Source organism: Chenopodium album, chromosome 19 (genome assembly GCF_948465745.1).
Source record: "Chenopodium album chromosome 19, dcCheAlbu1.1, whole genome shotgun sequence".
Taxonomy (NCBI): domain Eukaryota; kingdom Viridiplantae; phylum Streptophyta; class Magnoliopsida; order Caryophyllales; family Amaranthaceae; genus Chenopodium; species Chenopodium album.
In genome coordinates this window covers 30,373,942-30,399,480 of record NC_137852.1, presented here as the reverse complement: position 1 = coordinate 30,399,480, position 25,539 = coordinate 30,373,942, and the positions used below count along the sequence as shown (strand labels likewise).

At 35.6% G+C, this 25,539-nt stretch overlaps 1 protein-coding gene and 1 non-coding gene across 2 annotated transcripts; both read left to right on the top strand.

Annotated features, from left to right (window-relative positions):
- Positions 1–2,154: 2,154 nt before the first annotated feature.
- On the top strand, positions 2,155–2,260 carry LOC145596284 (small nucleolar RNA R71). Its single transcript, XR_014103138.1, has one exon. It is a non-coding gene; the product is annotated as a small nucleolar RNA R71 (small nucleolar RNA).
- A 7,146-nt stretch (positions 2,261–9,406) lies between these two features.
- On the top strand, positions 9,407–22,913 carry LOC145593565 (uncharacterized). The gene is made up of 9 exons (XM_081649833.1): positions 9,407–9,633; positions 9,778–10,271; positions 12,361–12,442; positions 12,939–13,214; positions 17,193–17,269; positions 19,244–19,275; positions 21,343–21,410; positions 21,731–21,953; positions 22,432–22,913. The coding sequence occupies exons 1-8, from the start codon at positions 9,604–9,606 to the stop codon at positions 21,941–21,943; spliced, it is 1,272 nt and encodes a 423-aa protein (XP_081505959.1). The 5' UTR covers positions 9,407–9,603; the 3' UTR covers positions 21,944–21,953; positions 22,432–22,913.
- The last annotated feature ends 2,626 nt before the right edge of the window (positions 22,914–25,539 follow it).

Below are 25,539 nucleotides of genomic sequence, written 5' to 3'. Positions count from 1 at the left end.
AAAGCCTCCTCCTCCATGCTCTCATCCATGCACTTGCTCCTGCTTTCCTCTAGCAAATCCTCATAGAATTGAATGTCGCTCTTGTGAACACCTAGCTTAGGATCATTCAACAATACACTCTCTAGGGGATCGTTAGAAGCATGCAAATGGGAACGAGAGAATTCACTAAGCATGGAATCTAGAACATCTACTCTAAAGCATTCACTACTTGAGGAAGGTTGTTGCATGACACTATTCAAATCAAACTCAATTGAGTCATTGTCAATTTTCAAAGATATTTTGCCTTCCTTCACATCAATAATGGCCCTAGAGGTGGCTAAGAACGGCCTACCCAAGATAATAGGAATCCTTTCATCCTCATCCATTTCTAGCACATAAAAATCCACGGGGAATGTGAACTTCCCTACCCTAAGGGGGATGTCCTCCACTTTCCCCATGGGAAATTTAATGGACCGATCCGCTAGTTGGAGAGTGGTGTTGGTGGGGGAAAGGGTTCCTACACTAAGCTTTTGGTAGACGGAGTAGGGCATGAGGCTCACACTCGCTCCTAAATCACATAAAGCTTTGTCAAACTCAATCCCATTGATAGAACAAGGGATGGAAAAACTACCCGGATCCTTCAACTTAGTGGGAAGTTTGTTGGAAAGGATTGCACTACAATTGGCGGTCAAGCTCACCGTCTCACACTCCCTTCTCCCACTCAAAAGATCTTTCAAAAACTTAGAGTAATGGGGCATTTGTTTCATAGCATCTATAAAAGGGAGGGAAACATGCAAATTCTTGATCACATCCAAAAACTTCCCAAATTGAGCATCAAGCTTAGCTCTCACAAATCTTTGGGGAAAAGGTAGCCTCTCCTCTCTAGGTTGGAGATTTAGGGGCAAGGGGGTGATCTCTTTTTCCTTTTGCACCTCAACATCCCTCTCCCTCTCAACATTAGAAGGTTCCTTGGTTCTCTCACTCCCCCTCTCCAACTCTACTTCATTTCGAGGTTCTTCCTCAACTAAGGGGTCACTCCCTACTACCTTTCCACTCCTTGTTGTCACGGCATACAAAGGTTTTGGGTTGACTCCTTGACTAGGGATAGAGGAAGAAGAAGAAGAAGAAGAATTGGAAGCAAGTTGGGCAATTTGGGTTTCAAGCATTTTCATATGAGCATTGGTTCGCTTCTTTTCTTCCTCATTCCTCTTCTTTTCCTCCTCATGCATCTTCATGATGGCATCTAGCTTAGCCATCACGGGATCATTAGGAGGGGCCTCAATTTGAAGAGGTTGTTGAGGTGGAGGAAGTTGGGATTGATGGAAACCCGGAGGCCTATTGGTTTGGGCATAGTTAGAAACATTTTGGCCCCTATTGCCTCCGGTTCCTTGGTTGGGAACATTACCTTGTCGATTATTTCCCATGTTACCTTGATCACCAAAATTTTGATTTTGATGGTCTTGGTATCGGGAGTTGGGTTGTTGGTTTTGGTAGCCATACCCTCTTTGGTTAGAGTAGCCTCTTCCATTGAAATTGGAAGGGCCTCCCCCACCATGATATTGGTTACCATAACCACCACCACTTTGATTCCAACCACGGTTTCCACCTTGATTCCAATTCCCCATTTGATTGGGGTTTGGCCTCAAGTTCCCTACATTTTCCATTCTAGGAGCAAAATTCATAGCATTGACATCTTCTTGGTTATCATCATGTTCATAGGAAGGGGGTTGGACTTCACAAGCATACACACAATGGGAGGTATCATGATCATAGGTTTCACAATTTGAGCAAAACATGCATCCTTGAGGCATTTTATTATAAGGAGAGGGGGAAGAAGTGGCCATACCATTGCCTCCCTTGGTTGAAGGGGAGGTATTACCATGAGGATTGGACCTTTCTTTCATCATTTCATCCATTTGCTTGGCCATCTTGGAGATTTGGGAAGAAAGGTTGTTGATTGCGTTGGCTTGCTCCAATGCATAGACACCTTTGCTAGAAGTGGCCTCCCTTTCTCCTTCGTACCAATCATCATAATGCTTTGCGGCCTCCTCTATGATGCATTCCACTTCATCCTCTCCCTTGTTCATGATTGGACCGCCGGCGGCGGCATCTAGGCTTGTTCTCCCTTGAGGTGAGAGACCTCCATAGAAAGTGTGGATGAGTTGATACTTGGGTATCCCATGATGTGGGCATTGGCGTTGAAGCTCCTTGTACCGGTCCCATGCCGCACTTAGAGTCTCACCACTCTTTTGGCGAAAGCCTTGGATCAACGATCGAGCCTCGGCGGTCTTCCTATGGTTATAAAATTTCCTCAAGAAAGCCGTAGTCACTTGGTCCCAAGTTGTGAGAGAGTTAGGGGGCACCTCCTTCTCTAGCCATTCTAGACCTCTCCCAATTAAAGAAAATGGAAACATCTTGAGGCGGATGTACTCTTGAGTCACCCCGTTGGCTTTGATTGTGTCACAATATTTCTCAAATTCTTTTAAATGCTCATGAGGGCTCTCAAATTTTCCACCCGAGAATTGTTTCCTCTCTATCAAAGCAATCAAATTGGGCTTGATTTCGAAATTGTTGGCTTGAGTGGTAGGAGTTAGGATCCCACTTTGGGCTCTAAAGGCTTCGGGAGCCCCAAGACGACTCAAAGGTGTATTCTCTCCCATTTTAGGACCGTCTTCACCTTCGGGGGCTCTAAAGGCTTCTCTTCGTAGTAAGGACAAGGATCTTTCTAACTCCGGATCAATGGGAACCAAGGACCTTGAGCGAGTTCGTCCTCTGTTCATACAACAAAGCTAAGGAGAACGTAAGCATTGACAAGTAACAAGAAGTAACAAATACTAACAGACAAGGAATGAGATAGTCTCAAATGAAGTAGTGAAAAATTAATGGAAGCCGTCTCCCCGGCAACGGCGCCAATTTGACAAGGGAATAATCGCGTCGTCTAACGACTACACCTAGATCAAATATAATTTATACACCTAAACAAACCTAATACAAGTATAAGGCAAGTATAGGGGTCGAACCACAAGGAGACATGCATAAGCACCACATTCACTACTCAATACTTAAGCTACCTCGGAACGAGAAGTGTGAAAAGCTAAGAAATTAAACTAGAGATTAAGAATGATTAAAACCAATATAGCTAAGCACCAAGGGAAGTAGGTAGATGCAGTTGCAAATTGATCATGCAATAACACGAAAGCAAAGCAATGGTAAACTAAGCATGTAAGAATATCGAATTAAAGCTCAATCCAACCGCCTTCCGGGGTCAATCAAATCCTCCTAACATAGCCTCTATGTTTCCACACTAGAACCATATATTAGAAGGTGCAATCAAAGAACTATCGATAGTAATGGATCTTAACTAAGTCAACTTCCGTTTCTTGTTAGCAAAGATTCACCTTTAATCAACTAACAATGTGCACTTGCAAGAAGATTAAAGAACATCAAACATACAAAGACTTTAATCACCATTAACAAAACCCCAACATCATAAGCATGAATCAATCAACAACTACACCATCCCCACACCCTTGGCTAGGGGACTACTCACAAATCATATTGAAAGCAATATCAATCATCAAATCAATAAGCATCAACATGATCAATAAGCAATGAAGAAAAATCAAAATAAGCAAATAAAACTAAATACAAAAGCAAAGAAAGAGAGTAAGAAATTGCTCATTAATTGAAGATGAAGATTTACAAAGGTTCAAGCAAGCTCCTTCTTCAATATCCAAGTTCATCAATGGAAATCCACACTTTCTCTCTCTACTAATGAAGTTTCTCTCACTAGATTAGGGCTAAAATGTTTCTAAGTAATGATAGATGATTCCCTAAACTTCTCTACGGCCTATATATATCGGTCCCCCAAAAGATACAAAAATACGAAATAATAAAGACCGCAGCTCAGCGGTGCGCGCCCGCGCACATACACTGCGCGCCCGCGCAGAAGTTGGGTGTGCGCCCTCGCAGATCTTGCGCGCCCGCAGATCTGTGGGTACGGAGAATGAGACCCATGGATGCGCGCCTTCTCTCAGCAATACAGCGCGCCCGCTCTTGAGGGGTGTGCGCCCGCACACAAGGCGCACACATGGCGCACGCAACACTCTGTTTTGGTTCTGCTTCTGATGCTGTGCTGTGCGCGGGTTCTCCCAGAGCTGCGCGCCCGCACACATCAGTCGCGCGCCCGCACTTTGAGCGCGCACAAGGCGCACAAATCTTCTGTTTGTGTTCTGCTCAAGGAGCCATCCTGCGCGGGTTCTCCCAGAGCTGCGCGCCCGCACAAAGGGGAGTTTGGGAGTGAATTGTTCTTCTTCCAATGTCTTGGTTCCTACAAAACAAAAACAAAGAAAACAAGGAGAAAGGCAAACAAAGAAAAGAGGAACAAAAAGGAGAGAAAAGGGGGCAAACAAGCTACAAATGGGTGGGAAAAACCCGTAAAGAGTACACTAAATTGTGGCATAAATGCCACTCATCAACCGACCTTGTCGCCAGAAATTCATCTTGTCGCCAGGCGACAGGGTCTGTCGCCAGGCGACAAAGACAGGTTTTGCGGATTTTGTTTTGATCATATCTTTTGATCCAAAAGTCCAAATAAGTCATATAATATGTCGTTGGAAAGCTCTTGAAGTCTACTTTCCAATGCAATTAGAATCAGATTAAAATCTTTTGTAGATAAAAGATATGGCCGAAATAGTAGAAGGTGTCAGTTTTGGATAGAGTTTCGTATTTCTTTCATATCTTTTTCGTTATAGCTCGAAATTATTATTATTATCATATATCATTGGAAAGATAATTTCAAGATCTATCCAACCATATAAAATTTGGATAAAAAATATGAGGCACGAAAATAAAATCTGACTGTCTTTGAACATGTTTAAATTCGAATAGAACTAGGACTTAAAAAAAGGAAAGTTTTAAAGAAGGAAAGTTTATATTTAAATCAAATTCCTTAATCTTATCTTTTCAAAAAAGGATAATTAAGATATTTTAGAAACTTATAGAAGATTCTAATCAATACTAATTAGTTTAGGAATAGGATTAAACCTTTGGACCCTCCACATGATCATTGGGTCGTAGGTAAAATCCGGTTTGGGCCCAGTTTAGTAATTTGGCCATAACTTCCTCATTATTCATCGGAATTGGGCTTATAATATATCGTCGGAAAGGTCTTTTCGAGCCCCATCCAACTACACTATTATTGGACCCTTATCATGGACCAAACTAAACTGGATTGGACGTTTTCATAAAATAAAGTAGGTTTTCTAAAACAGAAAGAAAGATTATTTTAATAAAAACTAACCGCAACACTAGACCTTTCACACTTTCACCTCATTCGATTGTGGTTCGACGTGAAAGGCATTTATCACTGGGTTTGGTTTGGGGAGACACAATTTGGTATCTACACTAACCAAATTTAACAAACTATCATGTTAACTAATAAATATTCTCTTCAAAAAATTCACTTTAAAGCTACTCAAATTCAAACAATATATATATATATATATATATATATATATATATATATATATATATATAACATTTATACAATTAAAGTAACAATTAACATTATGGAATAAACAAACAATTAATAAAATAATTAAGATAAATGTGTTAAGTAAATTTGAAACCCTAACTTTAAAGTTTAGAATAAACAAACAATTAATACATATTGAAGTAAAGTTTAGCAAGAGCTCAACCTCATTTGAGAGTGAGAAAGAGAAGGATTGTTGGGTGAGAATTAGAGGTGTGGTGCCTTTGAATAAGGTAGCTTAAATTAGGCAGGGAGAGAGAAAGGTGTGGGGTGGGGCGAAAATTCAGAACACACGAACACCACCAGTCACCCACGAGCAGCCGCAACCCACGAAAACAGCAGCAGCAGCCACGAACAGCCACCAGCGACCCACGAGCAACACCTCCCCACAAACGCAGCAACCCACACGAACTGAACTACCCTCGCACAGGAGCAGCTACAAACCCACGAAAATTAAAAAAAAAGAGAGAGAAAAGAGAGTGAAAGGAGTGGTGGCGGCGGCGGCGGTGGTGGAGTATGCCTGAGAGTGGAAAGGGAAGTAAGGAGTGAGAAAGAGAGGGGAGTGGTTGTGAACGCGGGATTGAAAATTTTTGCCTAAAAATTCGACTAAGTGTATGAGAATTGAGATCCTGCATTTTTTTTTTGAATTGGCAAGTGGTTCGGGGTTAAACCACTTACCATTATAACAAATGGCAAGCGGTTTTGGTGCAAACCGCTTGCCATTACATATAAGGCAAGCGGTTCGCGCCAAAACCGCTTACCATTCCAAAAAAGAGTTTTTTTTAAAAAAAATTGGGTCTTTCGAAGCGGATTTTAAAAACCGCTTGCCAATTGGGGCTTCCCATATAGTTTTTTCTACTAGTGCTAATGACAAAGCATTTAAGGCGGAATCCGAACGGGCGTCGTAATTGCCCGTCAAGTTCGACATCCGCCTCAGAAGTTGAACCATTCTCTTCGAAAAATGGAGAATAGCTGGTTGCCAACCAAAAGCCATTCGGCCTATTATGTCCAACTGACGATTAGGCTAAGTTCCTTGAAGACGTCAGACGAGTCAATCAAAGCACCCAGCCCAAACATAGGCCATTCGGCCCATCCTGTCCGACTAATGACCGGGCTAAGTTCCTCAAAGACGTCAGACTGTTTGTACAAGGCATTCAGCCCAATAAAGCGGACGGATGATTTTGTTCGACTCCTGAAAACATCTCTAATTGCTCAAAACACGCCTTGCGTATCGGACGTGTGAAATTAGAGCAGGCGGCCCGATTGGGACGAGCCCTCCCCTTTGAGGGGCAAATGTTTAGGGTAAAAACTACCCTAAATGCATGGACCAATCCCACGATGACACGTGGCCCAATCAAGAGGTGACATGTTTCGCTGTAGGAAGATGACACGAATTAAAAGAGCAAGAGAGCCCCTGAAATAAAGAGAGTGAAGGCCTCCTTACATTGGGAGGCTCAAGATCCTAAAATGCCGCAAAACCGGCTCCCCCAAGGGGACACGTGCCCTCTCTTGATTGCGCAACCAATCAGAGCACTAAATCCTAGGTCACTTACCCTAAGGGGCACAAATCCCCACCCCTATAAATACCCCAATCATTGTTGATGGAAGGGGTGGATTGTGACATAACCTTAAAAATAGCACTAAATAGCTCCAACTTCTCTCTCTACATTTATTCTGTTTTTCGATCACTAACTTGATCGTCGGAGGCGGATCTCCGATCAACGGAGTTTCGTTGTTTTGCAGGTGTCCAAGTCTCATTACCGGCAGAGCGTAAACAGTAGACCTGGCAAATGGGTCATTCTGGTCGGGTATGGGTCGGGTCATTTTGGGTCGGGTCAAGTTCGGGTCAAAAAGTTATCGGGTCATGTTCGGGTCGGGTCACTTCATTTCGGGTTTCGGGTTGATTTCGGGTCGACTGAAAATCGGGTCGGGTCGGGTATCGGGTCAAGTTTGGGTCGGGTCAAGTTTGGGTCGGGTCAGTTCGGGTCGGGTCAACTTTTGGGTCGGGTCAATTTTTGGGTCAACTTCGGGTCGGGTCAACTTCGAGTCGGGTCAGTGCATTGGGAAATATTCTCATACTCAGATGTAAGATTACGGATACACTTGTTGATCAATTAAAAATTTTCAAAATTTCCATTTTAACAAAGTTACAACTTAAAAGTGAAAATTCAAGAGGGAAACAAAATAAAACTTTTAACTTGGTTAAAATTGTGGGAAATTCTTCCCCCTAATGGCTAAAACTCCAAAAGAATTTCATGATGAGGACAAGAGGTAAATTATGAGCGGGAATACTCCCTCCAAATTTCCATAAGTAAAAGGTAAAGTGACTAAATTCTAAAATATAGAAAAACAAAAATAAAAGTAAAAAAATAGGAAGATAAAAAAATCCTTTAGCTTAAATAGATTTGGGTCAATTAATTCAATTTAATTACGGTTTTTTTCTATTTCGGTTTGCTAAGGTCAAGTCTTTAACTTAAATAGATTCTGGTCATTTCAGGTATAAGATAATTTTGGTTTATGTCATTCTGGGTTTCGAGTCTATTTGGGTCAATTAATTCAAGTTAAAGGTCGGGTCAACTTCGGGTCGGGTCGTTTCGGGTCTCGGGTCAACTTCGGGTCGGGTATGGGTCGGGTCGGGTTGATTCGGGTTTTGGGTCAATTTCGGGTCACTGATTTCAGGTCGATTTTGGGTCATGGGTCGGGTCATTCGGGTCGGGTCATCGGGTCTGGGTCAGGATTGCCAGGTCTAGTAAACAGTATCCCGAGGGATTCCAAAAAACCCTGAAACAAAACCGACAATTTTATCCTAAAATTCTATCCAAATAGAATTTTAAACTAACTTTTTTAATTTATGAAGTCTATTTAATTCCATCCAACGTGGCGCGACAATTGACGAAAAGTTGGAAAGCCAAGTGTCGCTGCCTCGTAATATGGCTAAAAATTTAGCTTTATGTATTAGTTACCAGTTTTGTGCCCGTGCGATGCCCGGGTTGTTTATTGAATTTTAAGATAAATTTTTAATCTATATGTCAAATTTTAAAACATATCATTGATACAAAAGTACTTAAGAATTGATGTGTAATGTAGTAGGACTAATAATAATACCGTAACTTGAAATAATGACCATGTTCGAAATGACTTGTGACCCGACCCGATTGACAGGTCTACACACAGTAATAAAATACAAGAAGAGTTGGTACGTGTAACATAAATAAGACTTTTTTCTAGGGCTTCCCATTAGATTGTGAAGTATATTATTTTAATTGATTATAATATATTATAAATGATAGATGTGGTACATTTTGAACTGATTCTTTCGCTCCAAAAAAATATTATGATACAAAAAATAAATTTATATGATAATTTGTGAGAGTTAAAATCTAATTTTTTTTTGAATAAAATTATAATTCAATTTGTACATATGAAATATTGGTACTTTATCTAAAATAAAACTTTAAATTAACAATTTCATCTTAAAACTCTATCCAAATTTGATTGAAAATAGAATTTTAAACTAACCTTTTTTTCCTACAAATTTAATTCTATATAACTCTATCCTACGTGGCGCGACACTTGGCGAAAAGTTAGAACGTCAAGTGTCGCTGTCTCGTCGCCTGACTAAAGGTTTAGCTTTATATATTAGTTATATGATATGATATGACTTTTATTTTTATATTATATTGTTGTAACAACTATTACTATTAAAGCCCGAAATAACCCGAAGAAGCCCGACAAGTCCAAATGGGACGGGTTTGGGCAACAAGTTTTGGCCCAATGCCTGGCCCGACCCGGATCAGCCCGACTACGTGGCCCGGTCTGAACCCGGCTCGGCCCGACATTTGATCAGGTCTCAACCCGTCATCAAACTAAACCTAAAATTCTCAGCCTCTCTCTAACCTTTCATTCTTACGCCACCCTCATCCTCACTCTTACCCTCTTTAAAAGTACTTTTTCTCTCTCTTTAATCTCCTACCTCTTAATTCTCTAGCAAGTAAAGTTTGACATATCTGCTTAGTTTCGATATTTTAAGAGATTATTCTTATTTGTCTTTCAAAAAAAAAAAAAAAGAGATTAATCTTATTTTGTAATTTATGGCGGAAGATGATGTTTACTGGGACAAGGTATGTTCCAGATCTGGATATAACTTTATGTTGTCTTGATTATTTGAATTAACAATTTGCGGAAATTTGGCATTGGGCTTAAATCTGAATAAGAATGGAAGGATTTCGATCATTAATGGTATGGTGTTTGTTTGTGTGTTACAGATGGATGCTGATAAGCACAAGGCTAGTACTTTATCAACCTTAAAGAGAGAATCTGACATCATTGAACCAGGTTTTGCTTTAAAGTGGGCTAGATCTGCTGGCTGTCTTACTGAATTACTTGAATCAGAAGAGACTGCTTACCTTGCCGAATACGACTCTCTCTCCAAACAAATTTCTAAGCAAATTGAAATTAATGACAAGGATCAATTTGCATCTTTCATCGTTCAAAATTATTACAAACTTAAGGCTTTCAATGCATCCGAAGTGTTGGCGCGCCTTTGCAAAAATTGTGCTACTGCTTGTGTTGCTGCATTTCTTGATTCTCAACTCCGCATTTATGTTGATTTAAATGACTATCATTATCATAAGTCGCCGGAACACCTGCCATTGGAACACGCTGCTCGTGGGTTATCTTATAGCCTTACTCACCTTCTTATATGCCGCGGAGCTATCCCCAACGACAAAATGCTCGAGGAAGCACTGTGCTCTTTTAGGTAATGAGTTTTTTTATTTTTTATTTATTTATTTATTTTTTTTTTGTTGAAAGAATTTATAATTATGAGTTTGATGTTATCTTTATAAATCAGAAATTTGTTTAAATATCAGTTATCAACTAAAATTAAATTTCCGTCAAAAAAAAAAAAACTAAAATTAAATTGGATGCATACAAATCTAATATATATATATATATATATATATATATATATATATATATATATATATATATTTCCCAAGTTTATAGAGAGCCACGTAAGATTTAATTTTCTTAGCGCCATGTTGGATTATAAATTTTAATTGTAGCCAATCAAATAAGAGATTAATATTTTATTTTAGAATTAAATTATTCAAATGACACGTAAGCAAAATTGATGAATGAGATTTTTAAGTTTAATCTAATTAAATATAAATTATTATCTTTTGATATAAGGAATTTTATCTAAATATGTAACAAATGTTAGCATATACATAAATTTTTTTTTTTAAAAAAAATTCAAACAAATAGTGCATCGCATGGGTTTCATCTAGTTTGTTATATAATTCAATAAGAATACCACCGAATAAATTAACAAAGTGAGTATATTTTTTTAAGCATTTTATGGTTTAGTCATAATTTTTCGGAGTATTCACACTACATTTTAATGACTCTAAATGTTTTACTGTTGGATAGATATGCCTAATGACTCTAAATGTTTTACTATTGGATAGATATGCCTGAGGCATTATAAATTTTAATCGTAGCCAATCAAATAAGAGATTAATATTTTCTTTTAGAATTAAATTATTCAAATGACACGTAAGCAAAATTGATGAATGAGATTTTCAAGTATAATCTAATTAAATATAAATTATTATCTTTTGATATAAGGAATTTTATCTAAATATGTAACAAATTTTAGCATATACATAAAATTTTATTTTTTAAAAAAATTCAAACAAATCGGGCATCGCACGGGCTTCATCTAGCTTCTTATATAATTCAATAAGAATACCACCGAATAAATTAACAAAGTGAGTATATTTTTTTAAGCATTTTATGGTCTAGTCATAATTTTTCGGAGTATTCACACTACATTTTAATGACTCTAAATGTTTTACTATTGGATAGATATGCCTAATGACTCTAAATGTTTTACTATTGGATAGATATGCCTGAGGCATTATAAATTTTAATCGTAGCCAATCAAATAAGAGATTAATATTTTCTTTTAGAATTAAATTATTCAAATGACACGTAAGCAAAATTGATGAATGAGATTTTCAAGTATAATCTAATTAAATATAAATTATTATCTTTTGATATAAGGAATTTTATCTAAATATGTAACAAATTTTAGCATATACATAAATTTTTTTTTTTAAAAAAATTCAAACAAACCGGGCATCGCACGGGCTTCATCTAGCTTCTTATATAATTCAATAAGAATACCACCGAATAAATTAACAAAATGAGTATATTTTTTTAAGCATTTTATGGTCTAGTCATAATTTTTCGGAGTATTCACACTACATTTTAATGACTCTAAATGTTTTACTATTGGATAGATATGCCTAATGACTCTAAATGTTTTACTATTGGATAGATATGCCTGAGGCTGCATTGACTTATTTAAATCTTTTCTATAAGTTTTTGATTTTTTATTACACAAATTTTTGATAAACTTATATAATAATGTTATATACACATTCATTCACCCACCTAATACTAATCTTAAATGTGACCCATCCCTTTATTTATATAATTTATATAATGATTCATATATGCTCTATTATCAATGATATACATTTTTTTAATATGTTTCAAAATATTAGACATCGGATATGTTTCAAATATAGTACTAATGACATTTGAAACATATCCGATGTCTAATATTTTGAAACATATTAAAAAAAATATATATCATTTTTCTCAAAAAAAAAAAAAAAATATAGTACTAATGACATAACGCTAACTACATCGATAAGCAATTAATTAAAACGGGTACATAGCGCAAAATGTAAAACTAATAAGAAAGGGAGGTAATACTTTAGAAAATTGTTATAGCTTGTGATCAACTCTTTTTTCTTTTCTTTCATTGTCACCAGATCTCATGACTATGTTTTACGTTGGATCGATCGTCAACAATCATACTTCAAGTTAATTGAATTATTGGGATTGCCGGAATTGGTAATGATTATTTTCCCATACTGACTACTAGGGCTATTGTGGTGCGGTTTGGATCCAAACCGCGATTGCACTTGTAACTAAATCACACCAAACCGTGCGGTTTGCGGATTAACCACATTTTTGTAAAATTATAAATATTTATTTTAAGAAAACTTTTACTTTATTTTTGATTATAAACCTATAATTTGAATATAAAACTCTTTTTTTAACCTTTAATTACTTATTAGTCAAAGATTGCATTAATTTTTAAAATTATTTCATACATTTTTTTAAAAAAATGGTTTAAAGGTTTGCGGTGCGGTTTGGTCTAAATATTTTTGGAAACCGCACCAAAATGCAATACAGCGGTTTGGTCATTTTTGGAAATCGTACCGCAAATTTCAAAGTGCAAACCTTTGTGGTTCGGTGTGGTCTAGACCGCACTCTAAACAGCTCTACTCACTACTGTACATTTTAATGGCTTTTGAAAACGGCTTTATGTTAATTGTTTTGGCAGGAAGAACCCCTTGATGTTATCAAATTGTTGGTTTCACATACTGAACAACTGAGGATATCTAAACTTTGCCTAAAGTATATTGAAATGGGAAATATCATTGAGCTAGGCGCCTTACTCTCGGTTTCTTGGGATAAGCTGTTGGTTCCGTCTTCTGATGTAGAGAATACCCCAATTGTGCAGTTTATATTGAGGGAGTGGGCACCACATTTAGAGCTTTACATGTATGAGGAGAATTTTGTGAATGCATTCAATGTCATTGGAATTTTAAGGCATCAGGTACAACTTCTTAACCGACACATTTGCGCTTTGACCATTTATATCTGTAATTGTATATTACTAAAAATTATTGAAAAAAAAGTTATACATTGTGACTAATCCAACAACGTACGTTTGACACGGGTAATGATGTGAAATAGTGGTGGGTACCAAGGGTGGTTTGTGAGTGGGAAATGTTGATGGGTAAATAACCGGTGGTTAACATAAATGGGACTTTGTTATTAGCATAGTCGAAAGCACTCCATAACCCACTAGACCATAATTCTTAATAAGCGTGCCTTGAGGAAGTGAAACAACTAAATTGTAGACATAGTTTGACACGGGTAATGATGTTTTGGATTCAAATACTTGTATCTAGCACGTGTATATTCCAAGTGTTTGGGTTGGCCAATTTGTAAAAAGTTCCATAAGTTTGGCCCAAGATAAAATGTTGAATGGTCCATATTTATTTGAGTGTGGGACCCATGTAGTCAATAGTAAGTTAGTGTCACAACAAGATATTAGATCAAAAAGGTTAAAATTTCGCCCTAATAGGCGAAGAGGGCCATTTTAAAATCACCCACAAGTCGCCCTATTAGCTTCGTCCTATGAGCTTCAAAGGGCAACTACATTCTTTCGCCCTCTTTGTTAAATATCAAAGAGGGCAAAATTTTTCGCCCTTTTTGATCAAAATCAAAGAGCACAAATTTTCGCCTTCTTTGATTGAATCAAGCAAGACGATAAGTTTTTTCGCCCTCTGTGAACAACTCAATCAAGTCCGTTCATATCGCCCTCCTTGCTCAAAATTCGCCCTACTTGATCAAATTTTTAAGGGCAAATCAAAGTCGCCCTCTTTCTTCAATTTTTAGCTTATTTATTTATTTATTTATTTTTTTTAAAATAACTCTAGGAGGGATTACTTTTAGGAAAAGAAAAGGTGTTAATAGGCATAACTTCTAATTTTGTCATTTGGAGAAAGGAGATCACAAAGTATAGCATTTACCTTCAGCTTCAATCCCTACTCAAACTGACACTATTGTTGGTTGGTTTGCTCCAATTTTGGGTTCCTATATTACTTTTATTAACCTTTTTATTTTATTTGTACTTGGGTTATATATACTTCTAGTATAGTTGGAATAAGTAACATAAATATAAACTACTCCTAAGATTAAGAAACAGCAAAAAGTAAGCATAAAAACTTGCAAAAAAATGTGGCAGCTATCTCTGGGTGAATAGTCATTACATAGCCACAGCTTGGCTGGTAAAAGGTGATAAATCATCAATCCTACTTGTTTAGGATATACAGTATTTAGAGTGATAGGCATAGATCAAGTCCTAGTGTCGGGGAATATAGGATCAGGAAGTCACAATTCACAAAAGTCAAGTTCAAGAATAAGAGACTAAAATGGAATGTTTGATGGACTGATGGGCTACTGCCAAAATAACCATATGCAGAAAAGCATCAGTTCTGAGTTCAAGATTAATGCATAATAAACAAAACACTCAACAACAGAACATGCAAACTCAATCCTCAGCAGTGAGCACCATGTCTTATACCTACTCAATTATATAGGAACCTGTCCAAGATTCCTCTAACATAACCAGCTAATATAACCATGGCTTGAAAATGCATCCACAAGGCAATTTTTTGCAAAGAGTGAGCTAGAAAATATTACCTCTATCAAGCATCAAGGTAATCTTTTCCATGACTAACTGAAGCTTTTGTTCTAGGTCTTCTTGTTTCTTCTTAGACGCTTCTAATTCAGCTTGCATCATATTATTTTCATTTTGTAGTTGTTCAACATAAGCTCTTCCTATCTTTCCGTCTTTAGACAACACCGGGTGCCCTTTGCCTAAACCTCGGGCATAACCTGAACGATGTCCAAGAACCTTCACATAAGCTTCTTCACGAGTAAGATTATCTACCCCCTTTTCACCAATTTCTTTCTCATGGTATTCCCTAAATTCCTTGAACTTCTCCTCGGCCTCATCGTCAAACTTCCCATTTTTGTGCCTACAATCAATTAATCAAAGCTTTAATCCCAAAAGTGGAGATTTTTGTGCCTTACAAGATAAAACAAAGTCAGAATTTTAAAATAAAGAAACAAAGTGTTCGTGCATTAGACAAATATTCAATGTACCTCTTTGACTTCTCCCATAACTTCAAATACATGGGATCATCATTAGCTTGGGATGAGGTGGTTACATTTGAACTAGAACCATTGATTTCAGTGACCTCATTCTCATTTTCACAAGCTTGTGCCTAAAGTTCCTATCAAATTGCATACATACGCTTATTAATTTCAGAAAGATCAATAAGAAATCTGCCTGAAGTTACCTTGATTAGAAGTGAGCAGACAGTTTGTTATAGAGGAAAGCAAAGCATGAGCAGACAGGGGATGGTACACCTTGATTAGAAGTGACCTCATTACATTTTCATCAGGGATTAAAAGCATCAGATATTAGAAAATGTTATCATATCTTAAAAATAAAAGGCTGAAGGCATGGCCTCCCATATCAGTTTCCCCAAGGATTTAGAAATTAATTTTAACATTTATACTCACCAAATCAAAAATTATGCGAGCTATTGATTTTGCACCACATGGCGACTTTCTTTCAAGAGCACTTGCCCGATTCTTCTTACTCCTTTCCTAAATTAATAGTAGGTGTTACTCAAAACGATCCAAATTAGACAATTTCAAGCTTATTGTTATACATGGTCAACATAATAATTCAAGTGTCATTTGGAATTAAGCTTTGCAAAATTAGCCATCACTTAAAATTAGATTATATATTGTCAGACAACTCAAGAAAAAAATTAAGACATATATTTCTGAAAGTACTTAAAACTACAGTATGCTAATGCTACCTTGATCTGCTCATTCATCAGCTCCTTGTTCATCCTAATCACTACCAGATTTTTTAAAAATTCATCATAAAAAACTCCATTAGAAACTTGCTCATGTAGTAATACTGACAATGCAGCAACAAATGGACAAAAAAAACAACAAATTTAGAGATAGCAACCAGTAGGAAATCCATAATCTATCTGACATTACTTGCATAAATAAAAACTCCTAAAAACTTGCAAATATAGCAATACTAACATGCAACAACAAAATATTAAAAAATCAACAAATTTAGAGCAAGGATTTCGAGAATCAACTAATTCTTACAAAATCAAAAGCTTAATAACATAATATTGAGACAAAATTAGTAGAATTGAAAAAAATTAACAAAATTAATACCTGAACGACTTGCGATTTGACCGACTTCGAGCAATGATTTGGAGCAACAATGTGTGAAATCTGAACGTCTATTTGGAGCGAAGAATTAGAGTAGCAATTTGTGAGAGTCAGAGTGAAGAATTAGAGTAGCAATTCGAGTAGGGAAAAAAATTAGGGTTCATACATTTTTGCTGGTGAATAAGAAGAGAGCACGTTGATTTTTATTTATTTATTTATTTATTTATTTATTTGTTATAGGGAAAACGTTTAATTGTTTTACCTTTGTTTTATTTTATTACAATGTTTATTGACTAACGAGGGCGAAAATGGAATTCGACCTCTTTGCTATTGACCAAGGAGGGCAAAACTGGAATTCGCCCTCTTTGCTATTAAAATAGAGGGCGAAAATTTCATTCACCCTCTTTGCTTTGAAATAGAAAGACAAAAGTAAAAGTCGCCCTCTTTCTCTGTAATAAAGGGGCGATTATAATTTCGCCCTCCTTGATTTAAACTAACAAGGCAAAAAACAACTCGTCCTCCTTGATCTATTTATGTCGCCCTCTTTGATCTTTTTTCTTGTAGTGCGTGCAATTGAGTTGTGTGATATGTACTGTATTTGATTTTCCTTTTAAAAAAGAGATGTGTACTTGACATGTCTTTAAATTTATATTTTGAAATTATGTCTAGTAGAAACTGTTATATATATTTTATTTATACAAATGGATTCTCAACCTAAATTTTTATATATTTTTCATTTATGCCTGTTCTGCAGAGTATGTTGAAGCATGAGGCGCCACATGATGTTACGTATGCTGGACCTTGTGATGTGAGCAGTGACATTACAGACTGGTAAAGAGAGATTCTGATTATTATTGTTTTTGAGTTTTGATGGTCTTTGATATATTCCTCGCTATTATTTGGTTGCCTTAAATAGTTTGGTTGTTTTAGCTAGTAAAACCTTTATTTTAGTGAAAGTCATAATCGGAAACATGGCATATCATACAAAAATGCTTGAAAATTTTGCCCCCCTTTTGTCAATATCCCGTTTCTCCCTCTCTTGCTTGAAAGCTGGTATGGGAGTTGCCTATCTATTGCAATTAAGCTCAAGAGCTGATAAGATAAGTTCTGGCTCGAAGGCAGTTGGGTCTTATCCAACTGTCTAGCAGACTAGCATGGTGATATCCTCTGATTTAACTCACCGAAGCTATGAGGCGAACTGAATGGTGTCGAATAATGGTAGTGAATATCAAAACAGTTTGTGTAACCCAAACTAAATTTTCTGAAATATCTAACCCAAACTCGATGTTTTCAAAATTGATTTGATGAGTTAACTAATATTCTCGTATTTTATTTTGACCAATTATGACCAACTAACTAATGTTTCTGTATTTTTTTTAAATGTTTCTACTTTCCTATTGGGAACAAAACTTTACTCTCACATAAAGTCAATTTTTCCCAACACTTTTGTCTTATCAACTTTACTTAAAACAAAAATTTTATAAAAGTAACTCTACCTCAATTGTGCAAAAAAAAAAAAGGGGGGGGGGGGGACAGTGGGTGTAGTAGTTTAAGGTCAATCAATCAATCAAAGCCTTAATCCCAAAAGTGGGGTCGGCTAACATGAACCAAAAATGATTATTCCGTATAGTCATCAACATAAATTTTTCTCCTCCATCCCTTACGATCCAAAGCTTCATCCTCATGTAAATCCATGCACTTCATATCCTTCATAACCCCTTCCAACCAAGTTATTTTTGGTCTCCCTCTCCCTCGTTTAATCCCTTCATGGTCCTACTCTTCCGCTCTTTGCACCGGTGCACCCTTGGGGTCTCTGTCTTACATGTCCAAACCAACGATTTTCCCTTAATTGTTTAAGATAAATGGGTAAATAAATAAGAGGGAGTATGTAGCTTATTTGATATATTATGGAGTTTATACATAATTGTAAAACTCTAATATTACTCATGTGAGCCATAACTCAAACCAAACTCGATCCTAATGACCCCTTTACTGCTTTTAGGACGGGGTTCTGAATTTTGGACATGTGTGTTTCTCTTTGCCATATTACATTCCACACATTTGACTAACAACTACTCATCGAAATGAAAATTGTTTTATTCGATAAACTTAGTTGCATTAGCCTTACTACAAAGGAATTTGAATTTGAGGGAAACTTACCCTTGTAAATATTGCTTATTTACATGGTAGTTGTCCTGTTCAACCCTGGGTAATAAAAGGTACTCTCTCTGTTCCTATTTGTTTTTTATGTTTCTATTTATGGTGTTCCTATTAATTCATTACATTAGGATCTTTCCTTTTTAAGTCATTGATTTTAGACAAAATTACCATTGCTTACAATTTAAATACTCAATTGCCCTCCACTTTTCATGTGTAAATGTACCTTTTATAATATTTTAATGGGTTTTCAATACTCATTATTACTTTCTCTCTCATGTCTCTTTTACTTTTTGCCTATTTTTTTACCCTACATGTACAATATTCCTTTTTAACTAAATTGTGCCTTAAATGATTGAATTTATGTCAATTTACCTCAATTTGACCCAATTTCTTTATAATCGCGTATAATGCTAATTGTCAAGAACAAAAGTATTTTAGTCACTCTTTTGATCCAAAATATATATAATTAGGACATAAGCTGTATATGGGGAGCAATACTACAATTAAATCTTCTATTCCTGATCATTTAGATTTTGCGTGCTTATATTGCTGTAGTTTAAATTTAATTTGATGAGCCAATCTGACTTAGTGGGTAATTTGTGCACTTTGTGTGTGAATATGATGCTCCATTGTGGAATGATCAAGTTTGCTTCTCAAGCTCACGTCTGAGTCTGAAGGTACGTGCCCTTTGTCCACTACCTTTTTTGCAAACAACTTATTAAAAGTTGAGATATGAAACAAAACTAGTCTTAAACCCGTGCGATCTGTTTATTATATTGTAATTTTTTTAATTTAAAAATCTAAAGCCCAATCAACCTGCTCCTATTACTCAACTATGAAACACACAAAATATGGCATTATCAGTTTACTCCTTAATTGGTATAGAAAGTATTGAGAGGTATGGATGAATCAGAATACTAAAATTTTACCCTTTAAGAGGTATGGATTGCAGGACCTAAAGTATAGCATAATAATGAAAACAAATAATCCACATGAATTATTATTCAATTACTCGTAGTATTTATACGTGGAAATTCAAGTGCCCACAACATTTAATCTTTAATATCCAAAAAAAAAAACCAAAACAAAACAAAATAATATCAAACTATAAAGCAAAATTCTATGTCACCCAAATGTATTCTAGATTTGAAGAACCTATTTACTAAAAGATAATAAGATTCATAACCCATCACCAAACAAAACACTCAAAATTAAAGAATAATAAAATCTCGAAAATACTAATATTTGTGAGATCATAAAATTACCCTTACTTTTTAAAAAATTGGTTGTGAATTTATAGTCTTACTAACTTTTACTAATATAATCGGCAATCTGGAAATAGTACATCAACGCTTGCATGAGGAAATTTGATTGAAGATTAAGAGAAATAATTAGTTCCAATGAATAAAATTTACAAAATATCAAATACCAAAAAAAGAACCATCAACTTAAAAATGACAAAATTAGTATAGATAAACATAGAAATTGAAAATTCGATTCGCCATCAACATTAAAACTTTAAAATTTAGACAAAATTTAGAATTTAAAATTTACTTAACATTTGAGAAATTAAAGATACGGAAAATAACAACTAACCTTTAAAAAATCAGAGAGATCATGTCGAGGAGAATGAAAGAGGATTGAACAAATGAGGAATCAATCAATTTATGAGAACAATTTGTGATAAAGAACTATTTTTTCAACGGGGAAGAGAAATTGAATTGTGAAAAGAAGGGGAAAAAAGACTAACTTTAACCTTAAAATCCTATAAGTAAGAATCTAACACAGTTTTAATACCTTCAGCACTTCAAAAGTAAGAAACCCAATTAAAAATTTAAAAACGACCAAAAAAATTTATAGACTTTAAATAAAAACATCCGGTCAGTGAAATTTATTACAAATTTAACACTTACGTGTGGTTTTAGTCAAGAACAACTGGTTTTTCCATTACCGGCAAAGCCTCGACCCAAAAGAAGACTAAGCTAAAGAAAAGACGGCATGGCTAGCAAGATTGTGAAGCGATGATTTTGTCACAAATTATATAAGTGAAATCAAACTGCAACCCGAATTCAGATCTGAAACAAAAAATTGAAACTGGTAGAAATATTGCTAGAAATTTGACGAAACATATCATGATAACCCTAATTTTTTAAGAAAAACTCAGTATTTGGTCTCTGGTGATTGAACACCTCCCCATAATCTATGCTATGCAAGATAACTGTTCCTAAAATAAATAAATAATAAAAAAAACCCACTACTTGAAAAAAAAAAAAAAAAACAGTACAATTTCGCATTTAAGAATTTAAAAAAAAGAAGAGTGAAATTTATAACCTTATATGTAGAGCAAATGCGAAAATGATTAGGGAATTTAGGCTTAATAGGAGATGGGAATTATAAACTGAGCATTCCGCATTTAAGAAACAAATGAAGATAACAGAGGAAAAGAAATACTCCGTAACAGCCAAAAGGGAAAGGATAATTGAACGTTTTACTTGGATAATATTTTTGAAAAGACGCTTCACTGAAATTTGAAGGCCATATTAAAAAAAATGAAAATTAAAAAGGAAAAGCAAAAAAAAAAAAAAAAAACAAAAACAAAAACAAAAAGGATGACGTGGCACTCTAGATTTCTTTTAAACTTTCCTGTTTTACACTAATAGTATTGATTTATAAATAAATGAACAAATGTATTTCTGTAGTTGTTACTGACATGTCATCTAATGCAATAGCTTTTGTTTTGTCAGTGTTGTCAAGGAAGATATTTTCTAAGAAGCAAATGCTTTCTGGATCAACTTCACACTCTTATGTTGGGGTAAAGATTCCTAATTGGTTCATTATATAGCATGGGTTTTTTTGTTTGTTTTTTTAATCACTCCCCTATCATCCTGGGTTATGCATTTGGGAATTTAGTTGATTTTCCTTTTTCTTTGAATTTCACACTTGCTGCTTTTGGCTAACCTTTAAAGGACTTATTAATTTAACTTCTAGTAAATAAGTTTTTGAAATTCAATTTTGTTTTAGTGGTCTGATGATGTTCTTCCCATCACTCGAAGGTCGGTGAAAATAACTTCACCTCAATTGGGATGTTTATGTACTTTACACTAATCTGTTGGGGTTGCAATATCTTTTTAGGTGCAGAAGCCTGCATTTGGTACTGGGTTTCAATTTTCGCTACAAATGTCAGTTCCTCCAACACATCCATCTCCTAATCGGCTAGCTATCTACCATGACATCGTCAATCAGAAATCTAATACCACACCGATGAAGTCATCATCGCGTAATGTTTTCACATTAGCAAGAGCTCATGCGCCTCTACTTCGGATTGTCAAGAGGATTATCAAGTAGGTGTGGGAAGGTAACTAAGTTACCAGCAAGCACCTAGAAGGCCTTTCATAGGAATCTCGGCCATCTTAGTTGACTTGCTTACTATAACTTTCCTTTGTTGTTTCTTTTGATTTTAGTTGTACTGTTGGTAAAGATTCCAAATTGGCTCATCAAATAGCATGGTGTTTTTTTTTTTTTTTTTTTTTTTTTTTTTTTTAAAAAAATAAATCACTCCTTATCATCCTGGGTTATGTATTTGGGAATTTAGTTGATTTTCCTCTTTTCTTTGAATTTAACACTTGCTGCTTATGGCTTACCTCACAATGTTGCTAACCTTTAAAGGACTAATTAATTTAACTTCTAGTAAATATGTTTTTGAAATTCAATTTTGTTTTAGTGGTCTGATGTTCTTCCCATCACTTATTCACTGGTTGGTGAAAATAACTTCACCTCAAATGGGAGGTTTATGTATTGTACACTAATCTGTTGGGGTTGCAATATCTTTTTAGGTGCAGAAGCCTGCATTTGGTACTGGGTTTCAATTTTCGCTACAAATGTCAGTTCCTCCAACACATCCATCTCCTAATCAGCTAGCTGTTAACCTTGACATCGTCAAGTCAGTGGAAAATCAGATGTCTAAAACCACACAGATGTCATCATTGCGTAGTGTTTTCACATTAGCAAGAGTTCATGCGCCTCTACTTCGGATTGTCAAGAGGATTATCAAGTAGGTGTGCTAAGTAAACTAAACTACCAGCAAGCACCTAGAAGGCCCTTCACAGGAATCTCGGCAATCTTTAACTTGCTTATCTATGAACTATCCTTTGTTGTTTCTTTTGATTTCAGTTGTACTGTTGGTAATGCTGGACTTTTATACCCCGTTAACTTTTGGTCTCGTTGGACTCCCAGAGTTGTAAGCCTATCGTTATGTTATGCTGTATCCGATTCATGACTTAAAAGACGTATGTATATGGGTTATCATTGGCCGTAATTCGTCCTGCTCTTTCTTGTTGAGATAATTGAACCTGATAAGTAGATAATGAGGTGAACTGAGATAATGGGTTATCATTTCCCCTTAAGTTTTTTTGTTTCTATTTTTTTTTTATTTATTATTTTTTTTTTCATGAAATTTGATCCCAAACTCGGGTTATGACAAATAATATATCATTAAGAAGCTATAAAAGTCTACTTTTCTACCCAATTGGAATCAACTCAATATCATTTTTATATCTTGAGATATCATCGATATTGTGCGAGGGTGTTGGTTTTGAACCAAACTTGGTATATGTTAGTCATATCTTAAGATCTAAAAAAAAAAATATTGATCAAATTCTAATTGGATTGGATTGTAGACTTTCAGAGCTTTCTAACAACATAATACTTTCTCCGTTTTTTTAAGTTGGCACCTATTTTTTTTTTTTTTGGAAGGTTATATTTAGTTGACACACTTCCTTTTTGGGTAAGTTTTTAGGGTGAACTTCCTATTTTACCCTTAATAAAAAAACATATTATGTCCTAAACATCCTAGTTTAAACATATACTTCCTCCGTTTTCTTTTAGAAACAACACACTTTTTCACGGTATTTAAGAAATGTGGGGTTCACATGATATAATACACTTTAAAATGGGATGAGTGGTTGTTAAGAGTGTAATTTAGTGGCCATGTGCTTTGAATAAGGGAAATAGTATAGTTTTTTCCTAAAGTAACTTTCCTTTTATAGTGTGTTGCAAGTATTGTGACATTTCCTTTTTAGGGAAGTGTTGCAAGTAAAAGAAAACGGAGGAAGTAATTGTTTTTTTTTTTTTTTTTTTTTTTTTTTTTTTTTTTTTTTATGAAAACAGTAGCATGCATTACTTGGGGGTTACCCTATTAAAACATTACATCCTATATTTAAAGAACTGCGCATATGCAAAATGCAGTCTTTAAACAAAGTCTTTATACTAGCCCATACTAACTTAATACAAACATTGTTTTTTAAAACTTCACAAGAGACATACAACCATAGCTTAATATCACTAAGTAGCTGGAGAAATAGCCTTGAGATCTGCATCAAAAGCTGCTGCTGCACTAACTGGACAAAGTGATCAATATATCCAAGGCTCATATGCATTGCATATTTTACTAGATAATGAGCAACACAGTTAAGCTCCCTTGGAATAGTGTTGAAAATGACAGTCATTTTCCTGTTGTTCAAAAGACAAGCAACATCAATAATAACAGCAGCTAGCTCATTGTTCATATGATCACCCTCCCTATTAAGAAGGGTTCTGAGTCTTTCTGCATCAGATTCAACCTCAAGAAATTGAAGTGGCATAGCTCTAGCATAGTTCAGTCCCTAACTCAAAGCATAAAGTTCTGCACCAAGTGCATTTGGAGCATTATACTTGCTGGAGTATCCAAAATGCCATTCTCCTATTACTGTTCTGAAAACACCACCTCCTCCACCTAACTCAGTAGAAATCCAGGCACCATCTGTATTCAGCTTCAAAAAACTTGGCTTAGGTGGCTTCCAACTAGCAATCGTAGGCACAGAAGGGCCTGCTGCATCTCCTACCTTTTCTTTACCTTTCCAAACTCCTTGTAAGACAAAAGAGTTAATCTGATAATCTATAATAAATCTGTTAAAAACAGAATTATAATTATAGATCTCTGCATTGAAAATGACTCCATTTCGAAGCTTCCAGATTTGCCACATGCCCATGATGAAAATGCATTTCCATTTTGGACTTTGTTTGAAATTGTAAGCAATCCAATTTGCCCAATTACTATTCATAGAAATATGACAATTGAAGCCTGGTGGGGGTTTTAATTTCATAAGAATCATCTTCCATAGAATAATGGAAGAAGTGCAATCTCTAAATAGATGAATAAAGGTTTCAGCATAGCATTCACATCTAAAACAGATTGCATCAAAACCTGGGATTCTAGAAGATAAAAGAGAAGCAGTGGGGATGATTGAAAGAACACAATTCCACATAAACATTTTATATTTATATGGCACTCTGATTTTCCAAAAAGATTTCCAATTGAAATTGAAAGAAAGAGGGATTTTGAGTGTGTTAGTGGAAGTGAAATAAGCAGACTTGACTGTAAACACCCCTGATGAATGGAATTTCCACCTAATGTGATCTGGAGAGGAATCAGGGTCAATCATAGATAGAGGAGTGCTTAAGATGAGTGGGATTAAATCAGCAGGAAGTAGATATTTGATATCATCAATGTACCACTTTCCATTTCTAATGATATTGGAGACTCTCCAGTGACATTTTGACTGTGGAACATCCGACTCAATTAGCTGATAAAGAGGAGCTTCACCAACCCAATGGTGATACCATAAAGATGTATCCTCACCATTACATATTCTAATTATGAGACCTTTAAAAAGAAGACCCCTCCCCTTAAGAATATCCCTCCAAATGGTAGACTGAGAAGAGTTGGGAATACAATCATGTAAATTGCTTCTTCTTACATACTTATCTTTCAAAACCTTAACCCAAAGTTTGTCTGGCTGTGTTAAAAAGATCCAACCCAATTTTGTCATAAAGGACAAATTCCAATCCCTCAAAGATCTAAGACCTAACCCTCCCAAGGCTGTAGGAATGGTAACATTTCCCCA